The sequence below is a fragment of the Pongo abelii genome, chromosome 1, assembly GCF_028885655.2.
Source record: "Pongo abelii isolate AG06213 chromosome 1, NHGRI_mPonAbe1-v2.0_pri, whole genome shotgun sequence".
Lineage (NCBI taxonomy): Eukaryota > Metazoa > Chordata > Mammalia > Primates > Hominidae > Pongo > Pongo abelii.
In genome coordinates, this window is record NC_071985.2 from 66093548 (window position 1) to 66116338 (window position 22791).

The window sequence follows — 22791 nt, forward strand, 5'->3', positions numbered from 1 at the left end:
TGAAACTATTCCAAATCATAGAAAAAGAGGGACTCCTCTCTAACTCATTTTATGAGGCCAGCCTCATCCTGATACCAACACCTGGCAGAGACACAACAAAAAAAGAAAACTTCAGGCCAATATCCCTGATGAACATCAACGCGAAAATCCTCAATAAAATACTGGCAAACCGAATCCAGCAACACATCAAAAAGCTTATCCATCACAATCAAGTTGGCTTCATCCCTGGAATGCAAGGCTGGTTCAACATATGCAAATCAATAAATGTAGAGCTTCTGCACAGCAAAAGAATCTATCATCAGAGTGAACAGGCAACCTACAGAGTGGAAGAAAATTTTTGCAATCTATCCGTCTGACAAAGGTCTAATATCCAGAATCTACAAGGAACCTAAACAAATTTACAAGGAAAAAACAAACAACCCCATCAAAAATTGAGCAAAGGATATGAACAGACACTTCTCAAAAGAAGACATTTATGTGGCCAAAAAACATGAAAAAAAAGCTCATCATCAGGGGTCATTGTATACAATGAGATACCATCTCACACCAGTTAGAATGGCCATCAATAAAAAGTCAGGAAACAACAGATTCTGGAGAGGATGTGGAGAAATAGGAATGCTTTTACACTGTTGGTGGAAGTGTAAATTAGTTCAACCATTGTGGAAGACAGTGTGGTGATTCCTCAAGGATCTAGAACCAGAAATACCATTTGACCCAGCAATCCCATTACTGGGTATATACCCAAAGGATCATAAATCACTATACTATAAAGACACATGCACATGTATGTTTATTGCAGCACTATTCACAATAGCAAAGACTTGGAACCAACCCAAATGCCCATCAATGATAGACTGGATAAAGAAAATGTGTCACATATACACCATGGAATACAATGCAGCCATAAAAAAAACATGAGTTCATGTCCTTTGCAGGGACATGGATGAAGCTGGAAACCATCATTCTCAGCAAACTAACACAGGAACAGAAAACCAAACACTGCATGTTCTCACTCATAAGTGGGAGTTGAACAATGAGAACACATGGGCACAGGGAGGGGAACATCACACACCAAGGCCTGTTGGGGGGTGGGGGGCAAGGGGAGAGATAACATTAGGAGAACTACCTAATGTAGATGACAGGTTGATGGGTGCAGCTAACCACCATGGTACATGTATACCTGTATAACAAACCTGCATGTTCTGTACATGTATCCCAGAACTTAAAGTATGTTAAAAAAAAATATAAGAAAACTAAAAAAAAAAATACACGTATAGTATGTTCATATCAGCATTGTTCGTCATGGCAAAAAACTATAAATAACTTAAATGTTCATCCACATAACGATGAATAATTAATCATGATATAACCACACAATGGCATATTGTACAATAGTGAAAATTAACGAAGTACTACTATATATATTTTTGTGGCTGAATCTTAAAAATTTTATAAACATAATGTTGAGTAAAAGAAGTGAGTCACCAAAGACACCATATATATAAATACATATGTGTTTATATATACATACATATGTAGGTGTATATATGTGTGTGCATGTGTGTGTGTGTGTGTATAACTCAACAGTATTGTTTGAGGATACATGTATGCAGTAAAGACTTTTTAAAAAGCAAAAGGATGATTAAACACAAATTTCAGGAAGATGGGTACATTTGCAGGGAAAGAAATCAAGAGATAGTAGGCGAAACGGTTCACATATAGACTCAACAAACTATTTCTTAAGTTGGTTGTGGACTCACAAGTATTTGTTCTAATATTATAATCCATAACTTGCATGTGAATTATTTTGTAAGTATCAAATACTATAATGTTAAAAAATCAGCACTTAGCAAAAAAAAAAATGAATTGAAGGAACTTCTTTAGGCTTAGTTATCAAAATCCTACAGCAAAAGAATGTGGGATAAAATATTGGTGAGACATTAAGGATGAAATATTAAAGCATAACCTTTAAAGTCAAAAAGAAGACAAGATAGTCATTGAATATAAAAATGTTGATACTCTCCAAATCAGTCAACAAATTTACTGAAATCTGAATCAAATTCCCAACAAGTTTCTGCTTAATTTTTCTTCATATCTGCAGAACTGAACAAGCTCATCCTAAATCCATATGGAAAATACAGTTTCCAAAAACAACCAAGATAATCTTGAAGATCAATAGCTCAGCAGAGAAACATTCCCTATTGGATACTCGGGGCTTTTTTTAGAGCTAGAATAGTTAAAGGAGTATCATATCCAATGACAGGATATCTATAGAAACATGATACATGAAAAATAGCATTATAAACTAAGAAGAAATAATGACATTCAAAAATGATACTAGATAATTAATTATCCATATGGAAAAAACACATATCCCTATTTCAGATTGTGAAATAAATACTACGCAAATAAAAGCAAACATTAGAACTTTTAGGAAAAAACATAGGAGAATATCTTTATCATCATGAGGTCAGAAAGAATTTCTTAAAGCAGAAAAAAACACAAACCATAAGGAGAAAAGAAGACTGATAAATTTTACCAAATTAAAATTTAAAACAAAAATTTAGGAGTGGGAAAATATTGTTTTAGTGCATGAAATCAATAAAAAGGATTGTATAGTAAACAAAACATTAGTTTCCAGAAATCAACAAGGAAAGACAAATGACCCAATGAAGAGAAACAAGCAAAGGATAAGAACAGATGATTCACAGAAAACTAAATGGCCAATATCCATGTGAACAGATGCTCAACGCCACAAGAATTCAGGGAAATTCTTGTTACAACAAGGTCCCATTTCAAAACAATCAGACTGGGCAATATTTAAAGGTCTGTCAATACCAATAACAGGTGAGGATATAGAATGAGTGAACTTTCGTATGCTGCTAACAGAGATACAAACTCATGGCCTCATTTCAGAGCTGATCTAGTAATATCTAGCAAAACTAAAGGTATTCATACTTTACAACTCAGCATGCCACTTCCAGGTGTCTATGCTAGAAAAAACTCTAGCATATGTTCACGAGGAAAAATGTATTATACTGCCAATTGTGTTGAAAGAAAACTAAAAGTTAACAAGAGAATGGATAAATAAATTTGACTATATTAAAATAATATAAACAGCAGTTAAACATGAATAAAGTGAAACTACATATGTCAGCATAAAAATAGAAACAAAAAAACAAGCTGTAGAAGTAGATGTACAGTACAAGGCTTATATAAAATTTACAAGATGTAAATCAATACTGTATATTGAATATATAGATCCACATGCACGTAGTATAAATACTGAAATATGCATAAAAATGATAAACACCAAATTCAGATTTATGACAGGGCCAGGACTGGAGTGAGACGAGCATCAAGCCTAGGGTGCAAAATTTAAGGATACACTCACTCTCAATTTTGTGCAAGTACAGGGCATAAACCTAAGAGTGAGTGCTTCCTTAAATTTTGTGCCCTCAGCACAACACTCATCTCATCTTATCTTGGACCTGTTAGGTGAGATACACAAAGACTTCATCTACCACCTGTGGAGTTTATTGCTTTTTTAAAAAAAAAAAAAAAGTCTGTTGTGCAAGTATATCCCTATAGAGAAGGTTTGTATTTGCTTCTGCTGGATTTTACATGTTCAAAACTAGTTGTTAGGTTACTTCTTTGGACTGGAATTGTCATAATGTGTCAATATTAGGAATTTGAATTTTAAACACAAGTGTAGTGAGGAGTTGGTGTAATAATTTCCCATGGAAGATTCCTCTTTCTCTTCACAGAAGAACCAAAAGAAAGGCATGTAACTAAACTTGGCAGTGAGCTCCTCTCTCCCACAGCTTTGCATCCTGAGCAGAATATGAGAATATGGAGGGGAGGGGACCAGTTTAGAATTTGTGTCAGGGTTGGCACCCTGAGCAGTTTCTACTGACTTGGTTCCTGTCTTATTTCCAAGCCTAGTTCTCCAAACTTCTCACCAATTCTGTAAACTTCTCAACATCCTCCAGCAATTTCTCATTCTCCTTAATTTAGTCAATTTCTGTTACTTGGAACCAAAGAGCCATACCAATATACTTAGCCTCATGCTGTCAAACAAGGAATTTATATATTTCCACTTGTTATGATTCCATCCTTAGGAATCAACTTTCTCGGCATTATTTGATTTCCCATTAGGTTTGCCTACAAGGAGAATGTGAGCTAAACATTTTAAATTGAGTATTCCAGAAGATAAAACTCTTCTATTTGTCTTTATCAATTAAGGAATTGCCATTTTCTTTTTACATATTAGTTGCATAAACTTAATTCATGTGAGTTTGCCCCAGAAAGTTCTGTTGGATACATGAGAAAATGAAATTTCCAAGCATGTAAGCTAAGGACCAGACCCTAGACAACTACCCAAGATAATGAATATCACCCAGGTAAGCCTCTCAGAAAATAGCTGCTGGTCTTTCTGGTAGCCAAAATACCATTGACAAAGTGTTCTCTGTTTTCCCTATTACATTTCTATGCTATCTTAGTTGTTTTGAAGTTCTTGCTTTGGTACCTCTCTCTGAGATGCTCTTTCCCATGTATTAAAACCTCTAGCTTTTGGGGCTGGGCAGTCACTCACACCTGTAATCCCAGTGCTTTGGAAGGCAGAGGCAGGAGGATTGCTTGAGGCTAGGACTTCAAGACCAGCCTGGGCAACATAGCGAGAGTCTCATCTCTAAAAAAAATTTAAAAATTATCCAGGTGTGGTGTTGTGTGGCCTGTAGTCCTAGTTAGTTGGGAGCCTGAGACAGGAGGATCACTTGAGCCCAGGAGTTCCAGGCAGCAGTAAGCTATGACTGTGCCACTGCACTCTAGCCTGGACAGAAGAACAAGATCCTGTCTCCAAAAAAACAAAAACATACAAACCTCTAGCTTTCATTTTATTTGCTGAGCTGAAAAGATGGTCACAACCCAAGCTCAGGGAAATTAGGCCTTTCCATGATCTGGTTAATAATTCCATTCTCTTTTCCAATCTTCCTTTTATACCTCTTCATGCCTATATGGAAATGGTTTTCAATATCTTGCCAATATGTATTTTACCTCAAACGCATAATAAAAATAAAAGCTTTAATTTATAATTTCCATTGAAAGAATAATAGCATCTCTCTCTCTCTCTCTCTCTCCCCGTCCTCTCTCTCTCTCTCTCTCACACACACACACACACCACAAATATGCACACAAATATCAGCATTTTATATAAGTCAAATGAAACTTCAACAACTTCAGCTTGAGAGAGGGAAGTCACAGAAGGGCAGCCTTGAGAAAGAATGTAGCTAGTGGGATACCCGCAGATACACTGCTGATACCTGAGGCTAAAGTGCAGATTATATGTGTATGAGCCTTAGATCATCGTTTTTTAAGTGCTGGCTTTCAGTGCAGCCTCCTTGGCCTGAATCACTGTGTAGTCATTAATGTGCAAAGGACATGCTCCTGACTTACTTGTTCTCTAGTCATGGCTGTGCCTACAGCCCCTGAATAAAGATTTGCCAAGCTGGCCTGTGGTGCTGGCTACACAAAGAATTATAGTCTCAGGTATGAACAAATCCAACATTTCACCAACTGTGTCGTTTAGAGTCATCTTACCTCCTCTGTCTTTAAAACTTCCCATATTCGAGCATGATCTTCCACCAGCCAGTGTCCCGTGCTTTCTACCTTGGTGGAAAGTTTGAATTTAGACACCTCTTGAGTAGGTTCTCCCACAGGTTTCACCTCCATCTTGAAAGAGGCAGGCAGGAGGCATTACGGATCTGTGTGGAAGAATAAAGTGTGATCCAGGTTAAAACAATGAGTAACATTAAAAGAGACATGGAAGCAAATTATCATGCTTGACTTCTGACTAGTGAGACCATTAAAGACAGTATCATAATAGGCATCAACTTTTATGGCCACTTTTATATTCTAAATATTCATTATTGGTATTTTAATGCAGGCTTTGGGAGGTAAGAATGCATTCTGATAATGGCAAACTGATATAAATTTTAAAGCAAAGCGCAAGCCATCATCTGCCTGTTATACCTGCTCGTCACTTGGCTTTGGTGCTCTCACGGGGAGTGATGGAAATGGGTGGCTGTCAGGCAAACTTGAATGATGTTTTCATATTTCCATGCCAAGTGCTCCATGTGGAAGAAGCACTGGCTATGATGTCAAGAATTTTACTCTTCAAACATCTATTATGCACTTGTGTATATGAGGCTCCATGCTAGGCATACACAAATAATTCAGTAGTTTGGCTGTTAACCGTAAGAAGCTTAGAGCCTCAGGACAGAAAGATTGTAAACAAGTATTAACAATATGATATATTACAACATAGTGTCTGAAATGCCACAATAATTGTGTTTCTAAACTGCAATGAAGGCAGAGGAAGATCCCTTTGATATTCACTGGCTATGCACTTTCTTGGGCCTTGGTTTCACTAACAGTTCCTGTAAGATATTATTTAAAAATTGATACCAATTTTACAAGGTCTACTTCTTTGACATCTTTCCGTCCACCACTGGCTTGTTCTGAATCTCATCATATCTTGCCTGGCTCAGCCCCATATTATCAGAAGAGTCTCCTTGCCTCCATTCAAGTCTCCTTGAGTCTATTCTTGGTGTAATTTTTCTAAAAAGCAAAACTGTTACTGATGTTCCATCTACCTAAAACTTTTCCTAAAGAATAAAACCCAAATTCCTTCACATAGCATCCAAGGATCTTTGTGTCTGGCTTCCTCCACCTCCCTTCTCCCACCTCATGCATGCACTGCTGCCTCCTCAGCCACTGTTTCAGCCATTTGAAAGTATCTATGGACCCTAGATACATCTGGTGCCTATAGCCTTTGTTTGTGACACCTTCTCTCCAATCCCCATCCCAAGAGAATACAGGCCTCCCTCCTTTGTTACTCTATGTACTCTAGACAAACTTCTATCATGTCACCTGTAACACCTTATTATATTTATTTGCTTTCAATTCTATTTTCCCCTTCTAGTCTTATAAGCATCTTGAGACTAGAGATAGTATCACATACAGAGTAAGTACTGAATAAATGTTTTATGAATCATTAATTCAATCATTTAGTAAATCATGACAATCCATTGAAAAGGAGGCAGCAGATCTTATATATTCAAGTAACAGATGTAAAAGTCAGGTTACCTCTTCCTTTTAACTTTTTTATTGACTTAGTGGGCTGTAAGTTCTTCACAAAAAAGGGATAAGTCTAACATTCATCACACACCCCCAAGCAGCTTATAATGCAAGATGAAATTGCTCATTCGTTAACAACAGGCTGGTTTTCATGGAAATGTCTTCAAGGAATTATGTCTGCAAAACACAGGTGTTATGCTCACTTAACCCACTACCCAAATAAAAGTAAGTGGAAATTGAAATCTATACGACTGGCAGGAGTGATGGGTCAGAGGATTTAAGAAAATCATCATCTGCAGAGGAGTTACTTCACTGCTCTGGGGCTTCCCATGCTCCATCTGTAAGCCATGGAGAGTAAGCCCATCTGCTTGCAGAGAGCAGCGATGAAGAAACTGATAACCAAAACCATCGTGAAGTACTTAGAAACATAGAGCACTTAATACCCTCCCACTAGGAACCAGGAAACAAAACCTACATAATTAATGAACAAAGTTCCTCTGAGTGGACACACTAATAAATGATGCTGACACATACACACAAGGAAATAAACAAAGCAGAGTCATGTAGAGATTTCAGTCCAAAAAAAGGAAATTAAAATAAACAGGCAAAATGGAAACAGGCCAGATTAGTAGGAAAGGAAATTCCATTGTTGTTATTGGAGATAATACTGTAAACAACAACAAATAAATCAAAACAAAGTAGGAAAACTACATAAAATGGTTTTGGCTGTCTCCTTCGTATATTATGGAAACAAAACTGGATAAAATAGACAAAGTACAAAATCTCATGGGAACAACGGAACATCTGTAAGTGTAACGTGTTCCAGAGACCCCACAGCTTACTCTACTGTCTGCCCACAGCTGCTTTCTCATCTCCGCAGTGTGGGTGAAAGTTGGCAAATTTTCAGCGTTGAAGACTGAACTCTACTGTGCACTGACTTCCCACAGATTGCTCCTCACCCTGTTTGGGAAGATGCAATTGTGAGTTTTAAACGATTCCAAAGCACTCAGGAACTAAGGAGGGACTCAAGAGAGGCAGCCAGTTCTTACAAGGCTCTTCAAGCATTCTGAGATCCTCCACCCTATCTGAGACTTGAAGTCTTTTTCACTCATCCTCAGTGTATCTCCGCACTTACAAAAATGACCATATGTACAATATATCTTGAGCTTCCACTGCATACCAGCCACTGTGCTAGGCATTTTCCACATTATCTGTAATCCACACAATAACCCTGAGAGGTAGATATCACCATTTTACGGCAATGAAAAAATGAGATTCAGAGAGGTTAAATAACTTTACTACACTGCTAGAAAGTTGCAGAGTTCCCAAGTTCATGCTCTCTCTCCTAGATCAGTTTAGAAAGACTTCAGCTCCATCCTACTCTCCTGCCACTGGTAGAATGCAACCTCCTTCTCATGCTCCTTCCTCCATAGACTAGAGCCAGAGTGTCTGTGTCTCAGCTCACTGGCACAATGGTGCCCCGTTGAAAGACGGTCACATCTGATGAGTACATAGGTAAGGATGGCATAGAGGTAGGAAAACATCACAGGGAATGGATCATTCCTTTTCCTTTTTACTGACATCTCAACTTCTGACCAGGGTGAGCTTTATGAGTGTGTGACCTATGAAGTCACACAGGGTCCCATGCTCAGAAGAGCCTCATGCTTGGTTTAATGCTTTGCTGTTGCTACCTTAAAATTCTTAATTTTTGAACAAGGGGACTTCTATTTTCATTTTGCACTGAGCCCCACAAATTATATAGCCAGTCCTGCTACCAACCTGTCTTTTCCTCTTCAAATCTAGCATTTTATTCCATACTTTCTTTATTCTTTTCTTTTTTTTCTTTTGAGACAGAGTCTCATGCTATCACCCAGGCTGGAGTGCAGTGGTGCAATCTCGGCTCACTGCAACCTCTGCCTCCCGGGTTCATGCAATTCTCCTGCCTCAGCTTCCCGAGCAACTGGGATTACAGATGCCTGCCACCACGCCCAGCTAATTTTTGTATTTTTAACAGAGACGAGATTTTACCATGTTGGCCAGGCTGGTCTCGAACTCTTGGCCTCAAATTATCCACCTGCCTCAGCCTCCTACAGTGCTGGGATTACAGGCATGAGCCCCCTCACCCAGCCTCCATACTTTCTTTAAACAATTCATGCATTATAGGTTTCCTACCTATTCCCCTAAAAAGAGCTAGAAGTCTATGTGACAGAGTCATTTTTTTGTTAAAATTAAAATATGAGGCATATGTAGACTTTCCACTACCTCTGATATACTGTGCATCTTATAGTTGAACTGCTCACTTCTTTCTTTTTCTTTCTTTCTTTTTTTTTTTTTTGAGACAGAGTCTTGCTCTGTCGCCCAGGCTGGAATGCAGTGGCGTGATCTCAGCTCACTGCAACCTCCGCCTCCAGGGTTCAAGCGATTGTCATGCCTCAGCCTCCCGAGTAGCTGGGATTATAGGCGTCTGCCAACACCTCCAGCTAATTTTTGTATTTTTTAGTAGAGACGGGGTTTCGCCATGTTGGCCAGGCTGGTCTGGAACTCCTGACCTCAGGTGATCCGCCCGCTTCGGCCTCCCAAAGTGCTGAAATTACAGGCGTGAGCCACCGCACTCAGCCTGCCTTCTTTCTTAAAACACATAGTCAAGGTTTACAAGACAACCTCCAGGCAAATACCATAAATATGGGCCCCTTCAACAGAATCATCAGATAATATGAAATCACTGTAAACCTAAAAGGCAAAATGTTCTGTTCTAGTTAAGAATTGGTCTAAAATATCGTAAGCCTTATGGACTCCTTTGGAAATCAATTTTGAAGAATTTTTAATTTAAAACACCTGATACCCAAAACAGAATTTTGTTTAAACCACTGGATGGTAAAATCAGCCTTAAGTTGGGAGTAGGGCGAAAAAAGGAACCTGTATGTATATAAAGGCAAATCTGATCAGAGAGCATAAAAGCAAAATTTTTCTCAAAAATTAAAAAAGAAAATTGCTTGGGAATTTTTTTGTAATTGTAAAAGGATTGTGATTGTACACTGCCTCAAACTTATGAAGCACAGAAATAAAATTAAAACAGGGAAGACAGATGGGATGAAAGAAAGATGTGCTTGCTTGACACTGAGAAACAATCTGCAGATGAGAAAGCCATGGAAAGATTTTTTTTTTTTTTTTTTTTTTTTTGTGGAGACAGAATCTCACTATGTTGCCCAGGCTGGTCTCACCTGGGCTCAAGTGATCCTCCTGCCTCAGTCTCCCAAAGTACTAAGATTACAGGCAGGAGCCACTGTGCCTAGTCTTCTTTTTAAAATATTTACTAACACTATGCTTATAATATCTATAATATGTAATCATAACTTATTTCTTCTATTCCTTCCAAAATAATCATTGACTGGAGGTCATAACATTTTCCACGGTCATAACAAAGGGCGCAGCTGATGGCTTCATACCCTAAGTGATCATTATGCACCAAAAGTAAATGAGCAGCTTCTCAGAGGCTAATCTTGAAAACGTAAGTATTAAAATGACAATCTAAGAACACAATAACTTGCCATTATTAGTGTCTGTTCTTGCTATCAGATAAAAATTATCCATCACTTCCATGGATGCCCTTTTTTTGAAACATGGCTTTAAAAGTAAGTGCTAGGACACAACTCCACTCAAGTCTGTATTTATTTTATTAACCTCCATGCTGAACTTTGTTTGATAAATCAATTTGTAATTTATTGAATTTTACTTTCCTTCTTATAATAAATAGCATATGAGACATCCCTCACAAATCGTTATCTTTTTTCTCCTCCTCCTCCTCTTTAAATATGTTTGGAAGGAAAAGAAAGTGTTTAAAATTCAGAAACTTATTGAAATGATTTGGTGCTTCTTATCTTTATCTGTTAGGGTCATGCTTTTCCTCTTCCTCTGCAGACTCCATTATACGTGATAATAATAATATTTCTGCTTATTTTCCTTTTGCTTCTACCTGAAGAAATCTTTCAATTTTTCAAACTCAACTCAGATTTCTTCTAATCTTGAAAATGTCTGGCATTTACCCTGTTCCAGTCCCTTCCCATGATTATTTGTCTTTCTGCCATTTCTTTCCTCCTACATTCTCTCTTCCTCATTCCTCTTCCTAATGAGCTGAGGTCCTGTCCAGATAAGATAGGTTTGTTTATCTTTATATCCTACTATCTTCAACTCTTCCACCTAGAATGATATCAAGAGCAGTCTTTGCATTTTAGTTTTACTCAAAGGTTCAGAATTGCCTAATGCAAAGTGCACTGAAATTCTAGTCACAAGACCTGAGTTAAAATCATGAAGCTACAGTTAATTCTCTGTGTAACCATTAAGCAAGCCATTTCACCTTTCTAGGCCTCAGTGTCGTCATCTTCAATATGAATAGGCTACAAGACTGCTGAGACCTCTTACAGTTATAAAATTAAAGCATTCACCTCCCTCAAATTTAGAAGGCAAAACCAATGTGCATTGAATTATTTTTCCAGAAGAACTGAAGGCTCCAAACTACTAAACAAAACAGTGAAAGGTGATTTCGGTGTTTCACTCACATACTGTACTTATTCCCATATTATGCATTCACTACTCAAAAATCAAACAAACAGGATGACATTAAAATAGCCCCTTTACATTCGTGTATATAATATCGGGGTTTTGACTATTCAGAGATAACCCAAAATTCTCTGACATGTAGTCAATTGTAAGTGTGCTGAAGCTTTTTAAAGCTGCTATTTGGACATGCTCACCCATCCTTAGCATCTAACTCCTGGTTTGGTGGTAGACTTCTCTAACCATGATTGCTATTGTGATATTTACAAATTGTGGGATCCAAGAAGGTCTCAAGATACAGCCTCCTAATTGTGGAGGGGGCATGATAGTGATCTCACTAGTCTATTTCTTCTGAGAACACAGAGAGAAGCAGCTATCCAGAATCAAAGAAGACCATATGAAAATGGAAACTGGGGCACAGACAGACATCAGAAGGGAAGGACTCCAGAAAGCCACAGCAGAGAGACAGATTCCTACTGCCCTGAGAAAGGAAACCCATTAGATAATTTCGTAGTAATACTAAACATTGCTTGTGTTTGAACTGGAGGTATGAGTCAATGTACTAGGAGGTAAGAGAGCAACAGATTCCTATTATCTCTTCCTCTTCAGAATCTCAGCAGCATTTCAAGTCTATCTACATAAGGCAACTCAGTTATATCTTGAGTATTGCTTTCTTTGCTTTCCATAACTTACTCTGGTCTCCCCTGCTAGCCTGCCAGCTCTTTAAGAGCAAGATTAGACATAAGTTTGTTACACTGCTTCAATTTTTTACAAAACTCCATCATCCTTTTAAAAAATAGATTTTTACTTTTGTATTAAAGAAAATGTACTGGAAGAAGGAATTAAGCATTCAACATGATAATGTATTTTGGAATAAATGCCAATCATTGGGCAACCATTTTCAAAGGAATTTTAATTATATAGTGTCTCCTCGAATGCTGAGCAAAGTTGCACAATACTGTCTGTGGAGTTAGAAGTGACTCTGGGAGCAACTGTCTCCTGTTAAATGTAGAAAATTAAAGCAGTGCAAGGCATTCCTGCTTTATTCTAGTTGATATTTTAAAAGACTGGTCCAACTGGTCTTCAAACCGCATACTTTCTCCCCCTTACTGACAGTATTTGGCCAAAGTTTTTAATAATAATAAAAAAAAGAAAAACCCAGAGTGGGTTTGTACTACCCTGTGACCCTCCCTGGAGAAACGCTGCTCAGCAATCCCTGCTTTGCTCAGCAATCCCTGCTCGGCACAGAGAGCCAACACAAGGAAAACAGTTGGGCTCCCTTCCTAGTCTCCATTCAGTGCAGCCGTCTGGTCACAAATCTGCAAAGACAGACGTGGGGGAGGAAGAGGATACCTAAACAGAACAGAGCTGAGATCACAAAAAAATATCCTTTAGCATTCTAAGAGAGATAGAGGGAATTCCAGGGGACTGCCTTTTTTATGGCCTATATTTTTATTACGATAAAAAGTTCAGTAATTATGTTGCTGGAAAGCATGAAACAAGACAAAACTGTAAATCACATGACTATTCCAGGCTCAAATGTTTCACAATTCTGTAAACACCAGCTTTAACTGGCTGAATGAAGGCAAAATGCAAAAACCATTAGGAAAGCATCATCCAGTTCAATAGTCACAGGCTAATTTTTATCAAGTTGAAGGAAATTAAGCTGATTTAGATCATAGCAATCCTTTAGGTCTCAACAATAACAACAGCAACATTGACAACACAACCCTCTCCAACACAGTGCATTCAATATTTACTACACCAGGTACTGGGCTAGCACGTCACAAGCCTCAGTTTATCCTCAGAAGCTCAAATCAAGAGAGATTATGGAATAAGCCTTAGGGTTTCTCTCCAGTCATCCTGACCCAGAGCTGTGCCCTCACCACTCCACTCCACTGCTATCCTTTAACAGTCAGTGTTCCACTTACAAAATAACATCATGTAGATGTTCAAAAATCTGAGTTCCTAGGAATCTGAGCTCTCGAAAGGATTCAGAGGTGGGCTTCTCACGGGAGGAATGCGAAGATCTAGAAATGTTAGATTCACAGGGAAAAAAAATCTGTTGAGTTTATCAGTTAATACACAAAATCATTTTAACTAGCTTCCAAATCGACTGGCCCTTCCACATTTCAGGTTAAAGAGCAATCTGTTCTCAATCTTTTACTTCACCATAAACAGAAGTTGAATCTATTTAATTACAGTCACTTTACTAAGCCAGAGGAAAATGGAAGGTCCCAATGGGGAAAAACTCTTTCAAGAAAACACTTCTGGGAGAGCATGTAGAGTGAGCTGGCTCTAAGCCAATCCTTATCCCCTCTCACAGTCTCTAAGTAGCAAGGACACCATGATTTTCACATATACCATATACTGCCAAATATCATTCCTCCTTCATTTGATCAGATAACACCTTATCCCATTACAGAAGACTCTTTGATTAGTGTCACATAATAATGATCTAGTTAGTGTTGAAGACCAAAACACTAGTTTGCTAGATTAACTAGGTGCAAGAAGTTTTATATACAGAGCAGCATTTTTATTCCTATCTAACTATGTTGTTCCCTCTCTGAATGGGAATAAATCCTCTGGAATGGGAATAAATCCTTGTAAGTGGTGCTAAGGACGAAGGAATTGGTCCAATACTCGTCTAGCAGGGGAGAGGGCGGAAGCTATGTGCCTTAGTTAGAATGAGTTATACTACTGGCTCAACCTTTCCCATGTGGGATCAAAGACTCAATAACCCAGATGAACACATGAACACAGGGACAACGAAACCAAGAGGAAACCACTAGAGATGCTGCTTCCTGATGCTGCCTTTTGCATAGATCTTGTGACTTTTCCCTGATGACCTGGTGCCCAAAAGTGAATACAAAGTCAAAGCCATATCTTACAGAATCCTGAAAAACCCTCCCAAAGACTTGAGCTTGACATAACATAGTGACATTTTTATCCGTAAATTCAGTAAAAACTGTTGTGTTGGTCACGATCCATGTATACTCGAGAAGATACAATCCCTATTTTTAATGAGAGCCCCATTTGTCCTTTAGCAAACCCCATAAGGACACTCCAACATTAAAAAAAAAATTTGTTTCCATGTTTTTTTCCTCTTACTCAGAGCTCTGTGAGGGTGTACTGTACCATAGAGAATGCATCCTACATTCATAAATATATATCAGAGGAGAAGCAGCTGTTGAATTTAACTTCGATAGTCCATTAAGGATGAAACCCTCACATTATTTTAGAGTGAACCAAAAGGTTTTAAGCCTAAATGAAGCCTTTGAAAACCAAATTCTACTCTCAAATTTCAAACGGATTTTCAAAACATGTTTAGAAACTGCTTTGCATAGCAACAGAGTCAGAGTATTTTCAACTCAGCCTATGGGAAGGACCTTACTGGGATACATTCAATGGTTACTCAATTAGAACCTATTTTTTTTTCTTTAAAATTGCAAATATTCCTAGCAAAACCAAGCCTGGCTTTCTCATCAGGCCTTCACAATAGCACCAGCCGTTCATCACAGTCTTTCCAAGGGCTGCATTAAATGACTTGTGTACATCTGCGGGGCTTCTGTGTTTGATCCTAGATTATATTTTCACTAAGGTTAAGGGTTAGAGTTTTGACAGATGTGGCTGTGTTCTAATTGGCCCATTTTATCTGGCCCTTTTCCACACACATACAGTATTCGATAGCCAAGTTTGTGAAATGCCTCAATTTCGATACTAACAAATGAGGGGTGGATGGAATGTAGGGCTTGAGCACTCGGTTGGGTGTCGGCTTTAGTTTCAGAGTCCATATGAAATCCATGCCAACATCTTTCTGGGAGGAAAGAGGATCATTTCATTCCGTGTTACCATTTCATTCCAACTGGGTTACAGTTTCTTTTCTCTTCCTTTTATTCTTCCCTCCTTAAACTTTTACAGGACTTTCCATTTTTTTCATTGCCACAAATTGACCTTGCTATTTCCAATAAACCAAAGTGTAAACTGAACTAAGATTGTATCTTGCGTTCTAACACCTTAGCACAATAGCAATCATGCAAATATAAGATTTAGCGTTCCTGACTTTCTAGCTGGAGGGTTAGTGGGCCAATCTGACTGACTATAACAAGATGGCAAATTTGCAGGGACATCACGTGTAGTTTGCTTAAATCTCACCTAGCACCATGCTGTCAGAGGAGGGAAGAAGTCCCTAAAGTTTTACGTAGCTATAGCCTAATTATTGTGCGAGGTGTGTATGGGGCAGGGCAAAACAAAGATAAATAAGCCTGTGTTCTCCACTAATTGGCCCTTGAGCTGGGAGTTCTTAATCTCAATTCCTGGGAAGTCTACAATCATATGAGAAGAAAGAGATGCATTTCAAAATGACAGATTATATTTCAAACTGATAGTATAGGTGTTAGAAGAGAGAAATTACACTGAGAGCTCTTTGAGGTAAGTATTAACTCCCCATCCAGATGAAACTGAAGCTCAGAGAAATTAAGTGAATTGCCCAAGGTCACAGAGCAGGGTCCAAATTTGAAAACAGATCTGTCTGACTTAGAACAAAGCTTTCATTTTCATTTTGTCATGGCCTTTCAAAATTTTCACAGAATTGTGGCCATGTTACTATTTGGCTTTGCAACTTTAATGCTTAAGGAGAAACACTAACTCTCTGCAATAAGGTAGCAGGGGAAAGGCCAAGAGGGTTATCTGAAATTCATGCTTCCTTATCTGTGCTACCTTTTCTACCAAAGCTAACAGTCAGTTTCTTCTACCTCCCTTCATATTCTATTTTATCAGCTCCTCCACATTCTCTAGTGCCTATCACACTTCCTCTGCCCTGCCCTTCAAGAGCTAAATAATTATTCCACTACTAAAAAGAAGTGGCAGAAAACAGAAGCAAAAATTGGACAGTCAGTTATTTCACTTCTTATTCACATATGTAAATTTTTGCCACAGAAATATGGTTACCTGTAAGTCCAGTTATTTTTAAGCCTTCTTTAAAACAACATATGGAATCTATTATAATATTCAATGACTTCACTTTTGCTTCTGCTCTAGCGATTGATGGGTTTATGATTTATAGCTCAAGTGAATTCAATTCTCAGGTTCATTGCTCCAATTTTGGTTGACATTGTTTCTGGATACCACAAAGATATTAGTTGTTAACTTCATTGTGTACTGAAAAATGATTTATACACTAGCAAAACTTAAGTGGACTCAGAGTTACAACTTCTATGCACCCACTCCATTTCTCCACTTCAGACAGGACAAAAAGAAAGTGTGTTTTACTCTTTTGTGTGCCCTTAAAAGGAATTCGAGGCTTGTTACTTTGAAAGCATAATATCATGAACAGGATGAAGTATAGTGAAATTAGATCCAAATAGTTTTGAGGTCTTACCTGAGAAATAAGTACATTGATTAAGTCAGCCTAGAAATCTGTCAACAGCCTGCCTGGGTGAAGGTTGATTAAATCTCTCACTCCTTCCCTGTTTCATTGCCACAGACCTCCAGAGTTGTTTAGATTCTACTCTAGTTCCTACTGGACCAATTAGTCAAAATTATGTTCTGTACTCTCCAAATTAAAATCTGGCAACACTAGCCTTCCATGTATAATGGACTGTCATAGTTGGTTTCACGTAACCACAGAGGAAATTGAAATAGAAAGGCAGGGGCTTAGATACATTCAAGCAGTACATTAGCAGTGACATCAATTTTAAATATAAGAGTCCCTGATGCTTTAGTCTGAGCCACTGAGCCAACCTAACACACTCACTCCATTATCTCAGAGAGGGGAGGTAGTGAGTTTTGTGGTCCTCTGAAAGAGACCTGCGGCCGAAACAGACCATGTTAGCACCTTCCTCTGGGTCCAGCTTGGGACTTCTAGGAGGGAACCTTGGCTCTTGGTCTTAGCCAGTTTTTAAGGGGGAAGTTGCTTTGTATCACAGCCAAGAGTCACAGGAATGCCTGACACAGTGCCCAATATGGAACAGGCTTTATACTATGGAGAAATTGTCAACACCTTTATAAAGTTTCCTTTTACTGACTCCCAGATCTTGCCCCTCAAAAACAGCAACTACTACATACAAGCACAATTTTAATGAGGGATAGTTTACATATCTCATGTTAAGGGTATATTCTATGACTTTTGACAAATAGTATACACCCATGTTACCACTGCTAAAGTCAAGATTAGAACATTTCCATTACTTCAAAAGATCATTCTCTTATCCCCTTCCCAGCCAATCTCACCCTATCACTGGCCCCAGGCAACCATGAACCTGCTTTCTGTAAATATATGTTAAGTTTTTCTTTTCTAGAGGTTTATATTGAATATCATACAATATCTACTTTTTTTTCAGTCTTCTTTCACTTACCACATTTATTTTGAGATTCATCTACGTTGGTACATATTTAAATAGTTTATCCTTTTCAGTGCTAAGCAGTATTCCATTGTTAAACATTTTATTTATACATTCACCTGCTGATGGACATTTGTGTTGTTTCCAGTTTGGGTTACTTTAAATAAAGTGAAAGAACACTTGTGTACAACTCTTTTTGTGGACACATGCTTTCATTTCTCTTGGATAAACACCTAAGAGTAGAATTGCCGAATCATATGGTAAATGTATGTTTAACTTTATAAGAAACTGCCAAAACTGTTTTCCAAAGTGGTTGTACAATTTTATATTCCCATAAGCGGTGTATGCAGGAAAATATCGGTGGTTTCATATCCTCATCAACAGTTAGTATTTGGGGTCCTTTTAATTTTACCCACTCTAATGTTCTAACGAATGTGTAGTGATATCACATTGTGGTTGTAATTTTCATTTCCCTAATGATGAATGATATTGAGCATCTAGTCATGGATATATTGGCTATCTGTGTATCTTCTTTGGTAAAGTTTGTTCAAATGTATCCATTTTATTGACTTTATAATTGGTTCTAACAGTGAGTTGAAAGACTTCTTTATATATTCTAGATATCAGTCCTTATAATATAAAATAGTATACACACACACACACACACACACACACACATATATTTTCTCTGTCTGAGGTCTACCTTTGCATTTGCATTTTCTTATAAACAGGGGTTTTAAATTTTGATGTAGCCCAATTTATAAATTTTTTATACTTTTTATGTTTATGCTATTTTGTGTCCTATTTGAGAAATCTTTGCCTACCTGAAGGTTATAAAGTTTCTTCCAGAAGTTGTATAGTTTTAGCATTTACATTTAAGATTATCCAGTTGTGTACCATAAAGTAAGGGTTGATGTTAATTTATTTAAATGTGGATAACAAGTTGTTCAAGACCATTTGTTGAAAAGGTAATCCTTTCCATATTGAATTACCTTGGCATCTTTGTTAGAAATCAATTGGCCATACACATGCTCGTCTATTTCTGGGTTCCCGATTGTGTTTAATTGATCTATGTGTCAAAACTATGCCAATAACACACCAACTTGATTGCTGTATCTTTACAGTAAGCGTTAAAGCCAGTAAGTTTAAGTCTTCTAACTTTGTTCTTTCTCAAAATTGTTTTGGCTATTCTAAGCATTTAGGTTTTAGAAACAGCTTGAACATTTCTATAAGAAAATCTGGATTTTTATTGAAATGTCATCAAATCTGTAAATCAGTTCGAGGAACTGAAATCACAAACAATTTCAGGTCTTCCAATCTATAAACATCATAAATCAATACATTTACATATTCTTAAATTCCACATAGAAATGTTTCCAGTTTTCAGGGTAGGGGTTTTAACATATATTTTATTTAATTTAACCCCTTTGGAGTAGTCAGGGTTCTCCAGAGGAGCAGAACCAACTATATATGTATATAAATTGGCTATATATATATGGAATTGGCTAATGTAATTATGGAGGCTGAGAAGTCATCTCAAGCCTCTGCATCTGCCATCTGCAAGCTGGAAACGCAGGAGAGCTGATGGTGAACTTCCAGTCCAAGTCCTTACACCTACGAACCAGAAGAACCAACAGTGTAAATTGTACTCCAAGTCCAAAGGCTTGAGAATCAGTAGAACTGATGATATACATTCCAGTTCAAGTCCAAAGACCTAGGAGCCAATGGTATAAGTTCCAGTCTGACTGCAGGAAACCAATGTCCCAGCTTAAAAACAGAGAGAGGAAATTCTCCCTTTCCCTGCTTTTTGTTCTATTCAGGCTCCCAATGAATTGGATTAGATGAGGCCCACATACACTGGGGAAGGCAACCTGTTTTACTCAGTCTACCCATTCAAATGTTAATCTCATCTAGAAATACTTTCATAGACATACCCAAAAGTAATGTTTAACCAAACACCTGGGCATCCTATAGCCCAGTCAAGCTAATACACAAAATTAATCATCATACTCATGTATTTCATGCTTTGAGATGCTATTGCAAATAGTCTTTTTTTAAAATTTCCATTTGTTTATTGCTAATATATAGAAATACAATTAATTTTGCATCCTGAAATCTTACTAAAATCACTTATTAGTTCTACTAGTTTTTGGTAGATTCATGAAGATTTGCTGTTTGCTGCATGCTTGATCATGTCATCTGTGAATAAAGACAGTTTTACTTGTAGCTCTCTAACCTATATACCTCTTATTTTTCTTCCTTGTCTTACTGCACTGGCAAGAGTCTTCAATAGAATGTTGAAAAGTGGAGAGAGTGACCACCCTTGTCTTCTTGGTCTTAGGGCAAAAGCATTCAGGTTAAATACTAAGTTAGGAACAGGTTTTTAAAAAAAACAGTTTAATAATTCACATACCATAAAATTCAAACACTTAAAGTGTAAAATTTGGTAGTTTTTAGTATATTCATAGAAATGTGCCATCATCAGCCTTTTATCAGATTGAGGAGGTTCCCTTCTATTCTTAGTTTACTGGAAGATTATCAAGGTATAATATGATAATATGTAATGGATGTTAATTTTATCAAGTGGCTTTTCTGCGTTTATTGAAATGATGATATGGTTTTTGTCCCATTATGACAATAAGATGAACTACATTCATTAATTTTGTAACGTTAAGCAATCTTGTATTCCTAGGATAAACATTATTTGGTTATCATGTATTATGTTTTTTATATATTTCATTATCAGTTTGCACATCTTTTATTGAAGATTGTTGGTCCACATTCATAAGGAATTTTATTCTGTAGTTGTCTTTACTTGTAATATTTTTGGTCTGGTTTTGATATCAGAAAAGTGCTGACCATATAAAATAAAAGTATTTCTCCTATATTTTCAAAATGAATTCATATAGTGGTATAGGTTGAACACTCCAAATCCAAAAATCAGAAATAGGAAATGCTTCAAAATCTAAAACTTTTTGAGCAACAACATGGTGCTCACAGAACATGCTCATTGGAGCATTTCAGATTTCAAATTTTTGGATTTGGGATGCTCCACTGGTAAGTATAATGGAAGCATTCCAAAATCAAAAATCTAAAGTCCTTCTGGTCCCAAGCATTTTGGATAAGGGATTGTCACTTATATTTCTACCTTGAATGTCTGATAGAATTGACTAGGTAATAAATTGACCAGGTAATAGAATTGACCAGGTAATAAATCTGGGCCTATACATTTTTTATGGAAAGATTTCTAATTACAAATTAATGTGCTTAATTGATATTCAAGTTTTCTATTGATTCTTGAGTTAGTTTTGATTATGTCTTTCAAGGAATTTGTCCATTTCATCAAGGTTGTTTAATTTATTAACATCAAGTTTTTTATAATATTCCCTTAACTATAGACATTTAGTGTATAAAGAATCTTAGAGATGTCCCCTTTTTCATTACCTATATTGGTAATATTTGTCATCCTTTTTGTTTTTTTGATCAATATAGCCAGCAGTTTTTCTATTATACTGATCTTTCAAAGAATCAGATTTCGATTTCATTGTTCTTCATTGTTTCTCTATTTCATTTATTTATCTTCTTTACTATTTGTTTCCTACTAGTTTGGGGTTTAATTTGCTCTTATATCTCTAGCTTATGATGGAAGCTTGGCCTGTTGCTTACCAAGTTTTCTTCTTTTCTAATTAAGCTTTTAAGCCTATAAATTTCCCTTTAAGCTGCATTTCACAAATTTTGATATGTGTGTCTTCTTTTCATTTACCCCCAAATATTTTCTACTTTCCTTTTTATTTCATCTTTGAAACATTAATTGCTTCAATGTATGCTATTTAATTTCCAAGTATTTTGAGATTTTCTATGTGTCTTTCTATTGCTTATGTCTAATTTATTCCCTTGTAGTCAGAAAACATATTCTATATCATATCAATCCTTTTAAATTTCTGGAGACTTGTTTAATGGCTAACCATGTGGTCTATCTTGGTAAATGCTCCACTGCACCAGAAAAGAATGTATATTTTGCATTCGTTAAGTGACATGTTCTTAAAAATGTCAATTAGTTCAAGTTGATGATTAGTTTAATTCTTCCATAATTCTATTTGTTGACTTGTTCTATTAATTACTAAAAGAAGTGGTGAAATTTGCAATTATAATTGTAGATTTATCTTTTTATCTTTCCAGATCTGTCAAGTGCTTAATGAATTTTGAGGTTTAGTTATTAGGTGAATACACATTTAGGAATGTTATGCCTTATTGATTCATTGACTCCATCATTGTGAAATATTCCTCTTTATCCCTGGTAATAGTTCTTTTTTTTTTTTTTTTGCTATTAATATAACTAAAACAGCTTTATCTTTTCCCACCTTTTCTCTTTTGTGTATTTTTGTTTAAATAAATGTTTATAGACTACATATAATTGAGTTTTTAAAAATTCAGCCTTGGCTCAGCAATTCTTCCTGCCATCATGTGAAGGATGCATTTGCCTCCCCTTCTGCCATGATTGTAAGTTTCCTGAGGCCTCCCCAGACATGCAGAACCGTCAATTAAACCTCTTTCCTTTATAAATTACTGAGTCTTGGGCAGTTCTTTATAGCAGTGTGAGAACAGACTAATATACCATCCTTCCTGGGAAAGCTTACCAGGTATTCAAAGGAACTTGGATATTGTCATCTGAGTTTTTGGTCACTGCAGCTGTATCTGCATTAGGGGGACACCTCGAGCTCAGTAATGCTGTGGCTCTTGCAGACTTATAGAGGTACTG

At 37.0% G+C, this 22791-nt stretch overlaps 1 protein-coding gene across 5 annotated transcripts in view; it reads right to left on the bottom strand.

Moving 5' to 3' along the window:
• Positions 1 to 22791, bottom strand: part of RGL1 (ral guanine nucleotide dissociation stimulator like 1) — a 301446-nt gene that overhangs the window by 193711 nt on the left and 84944 nt on the right. For all 5 annotated transcript variants that reach the window (XM_024242270.3, XM_054544765.2, XM_054543832.2 and 2 more), the window contains 1 exon segment: positions 5599 to 5762. In XM_024242270.3, the coding sequence (XP_024098038.1) occupies positions 5599 to 5730 (132 nt within the window). In that variant the 5' untranslated portion in view covers positions 5731 to 5762.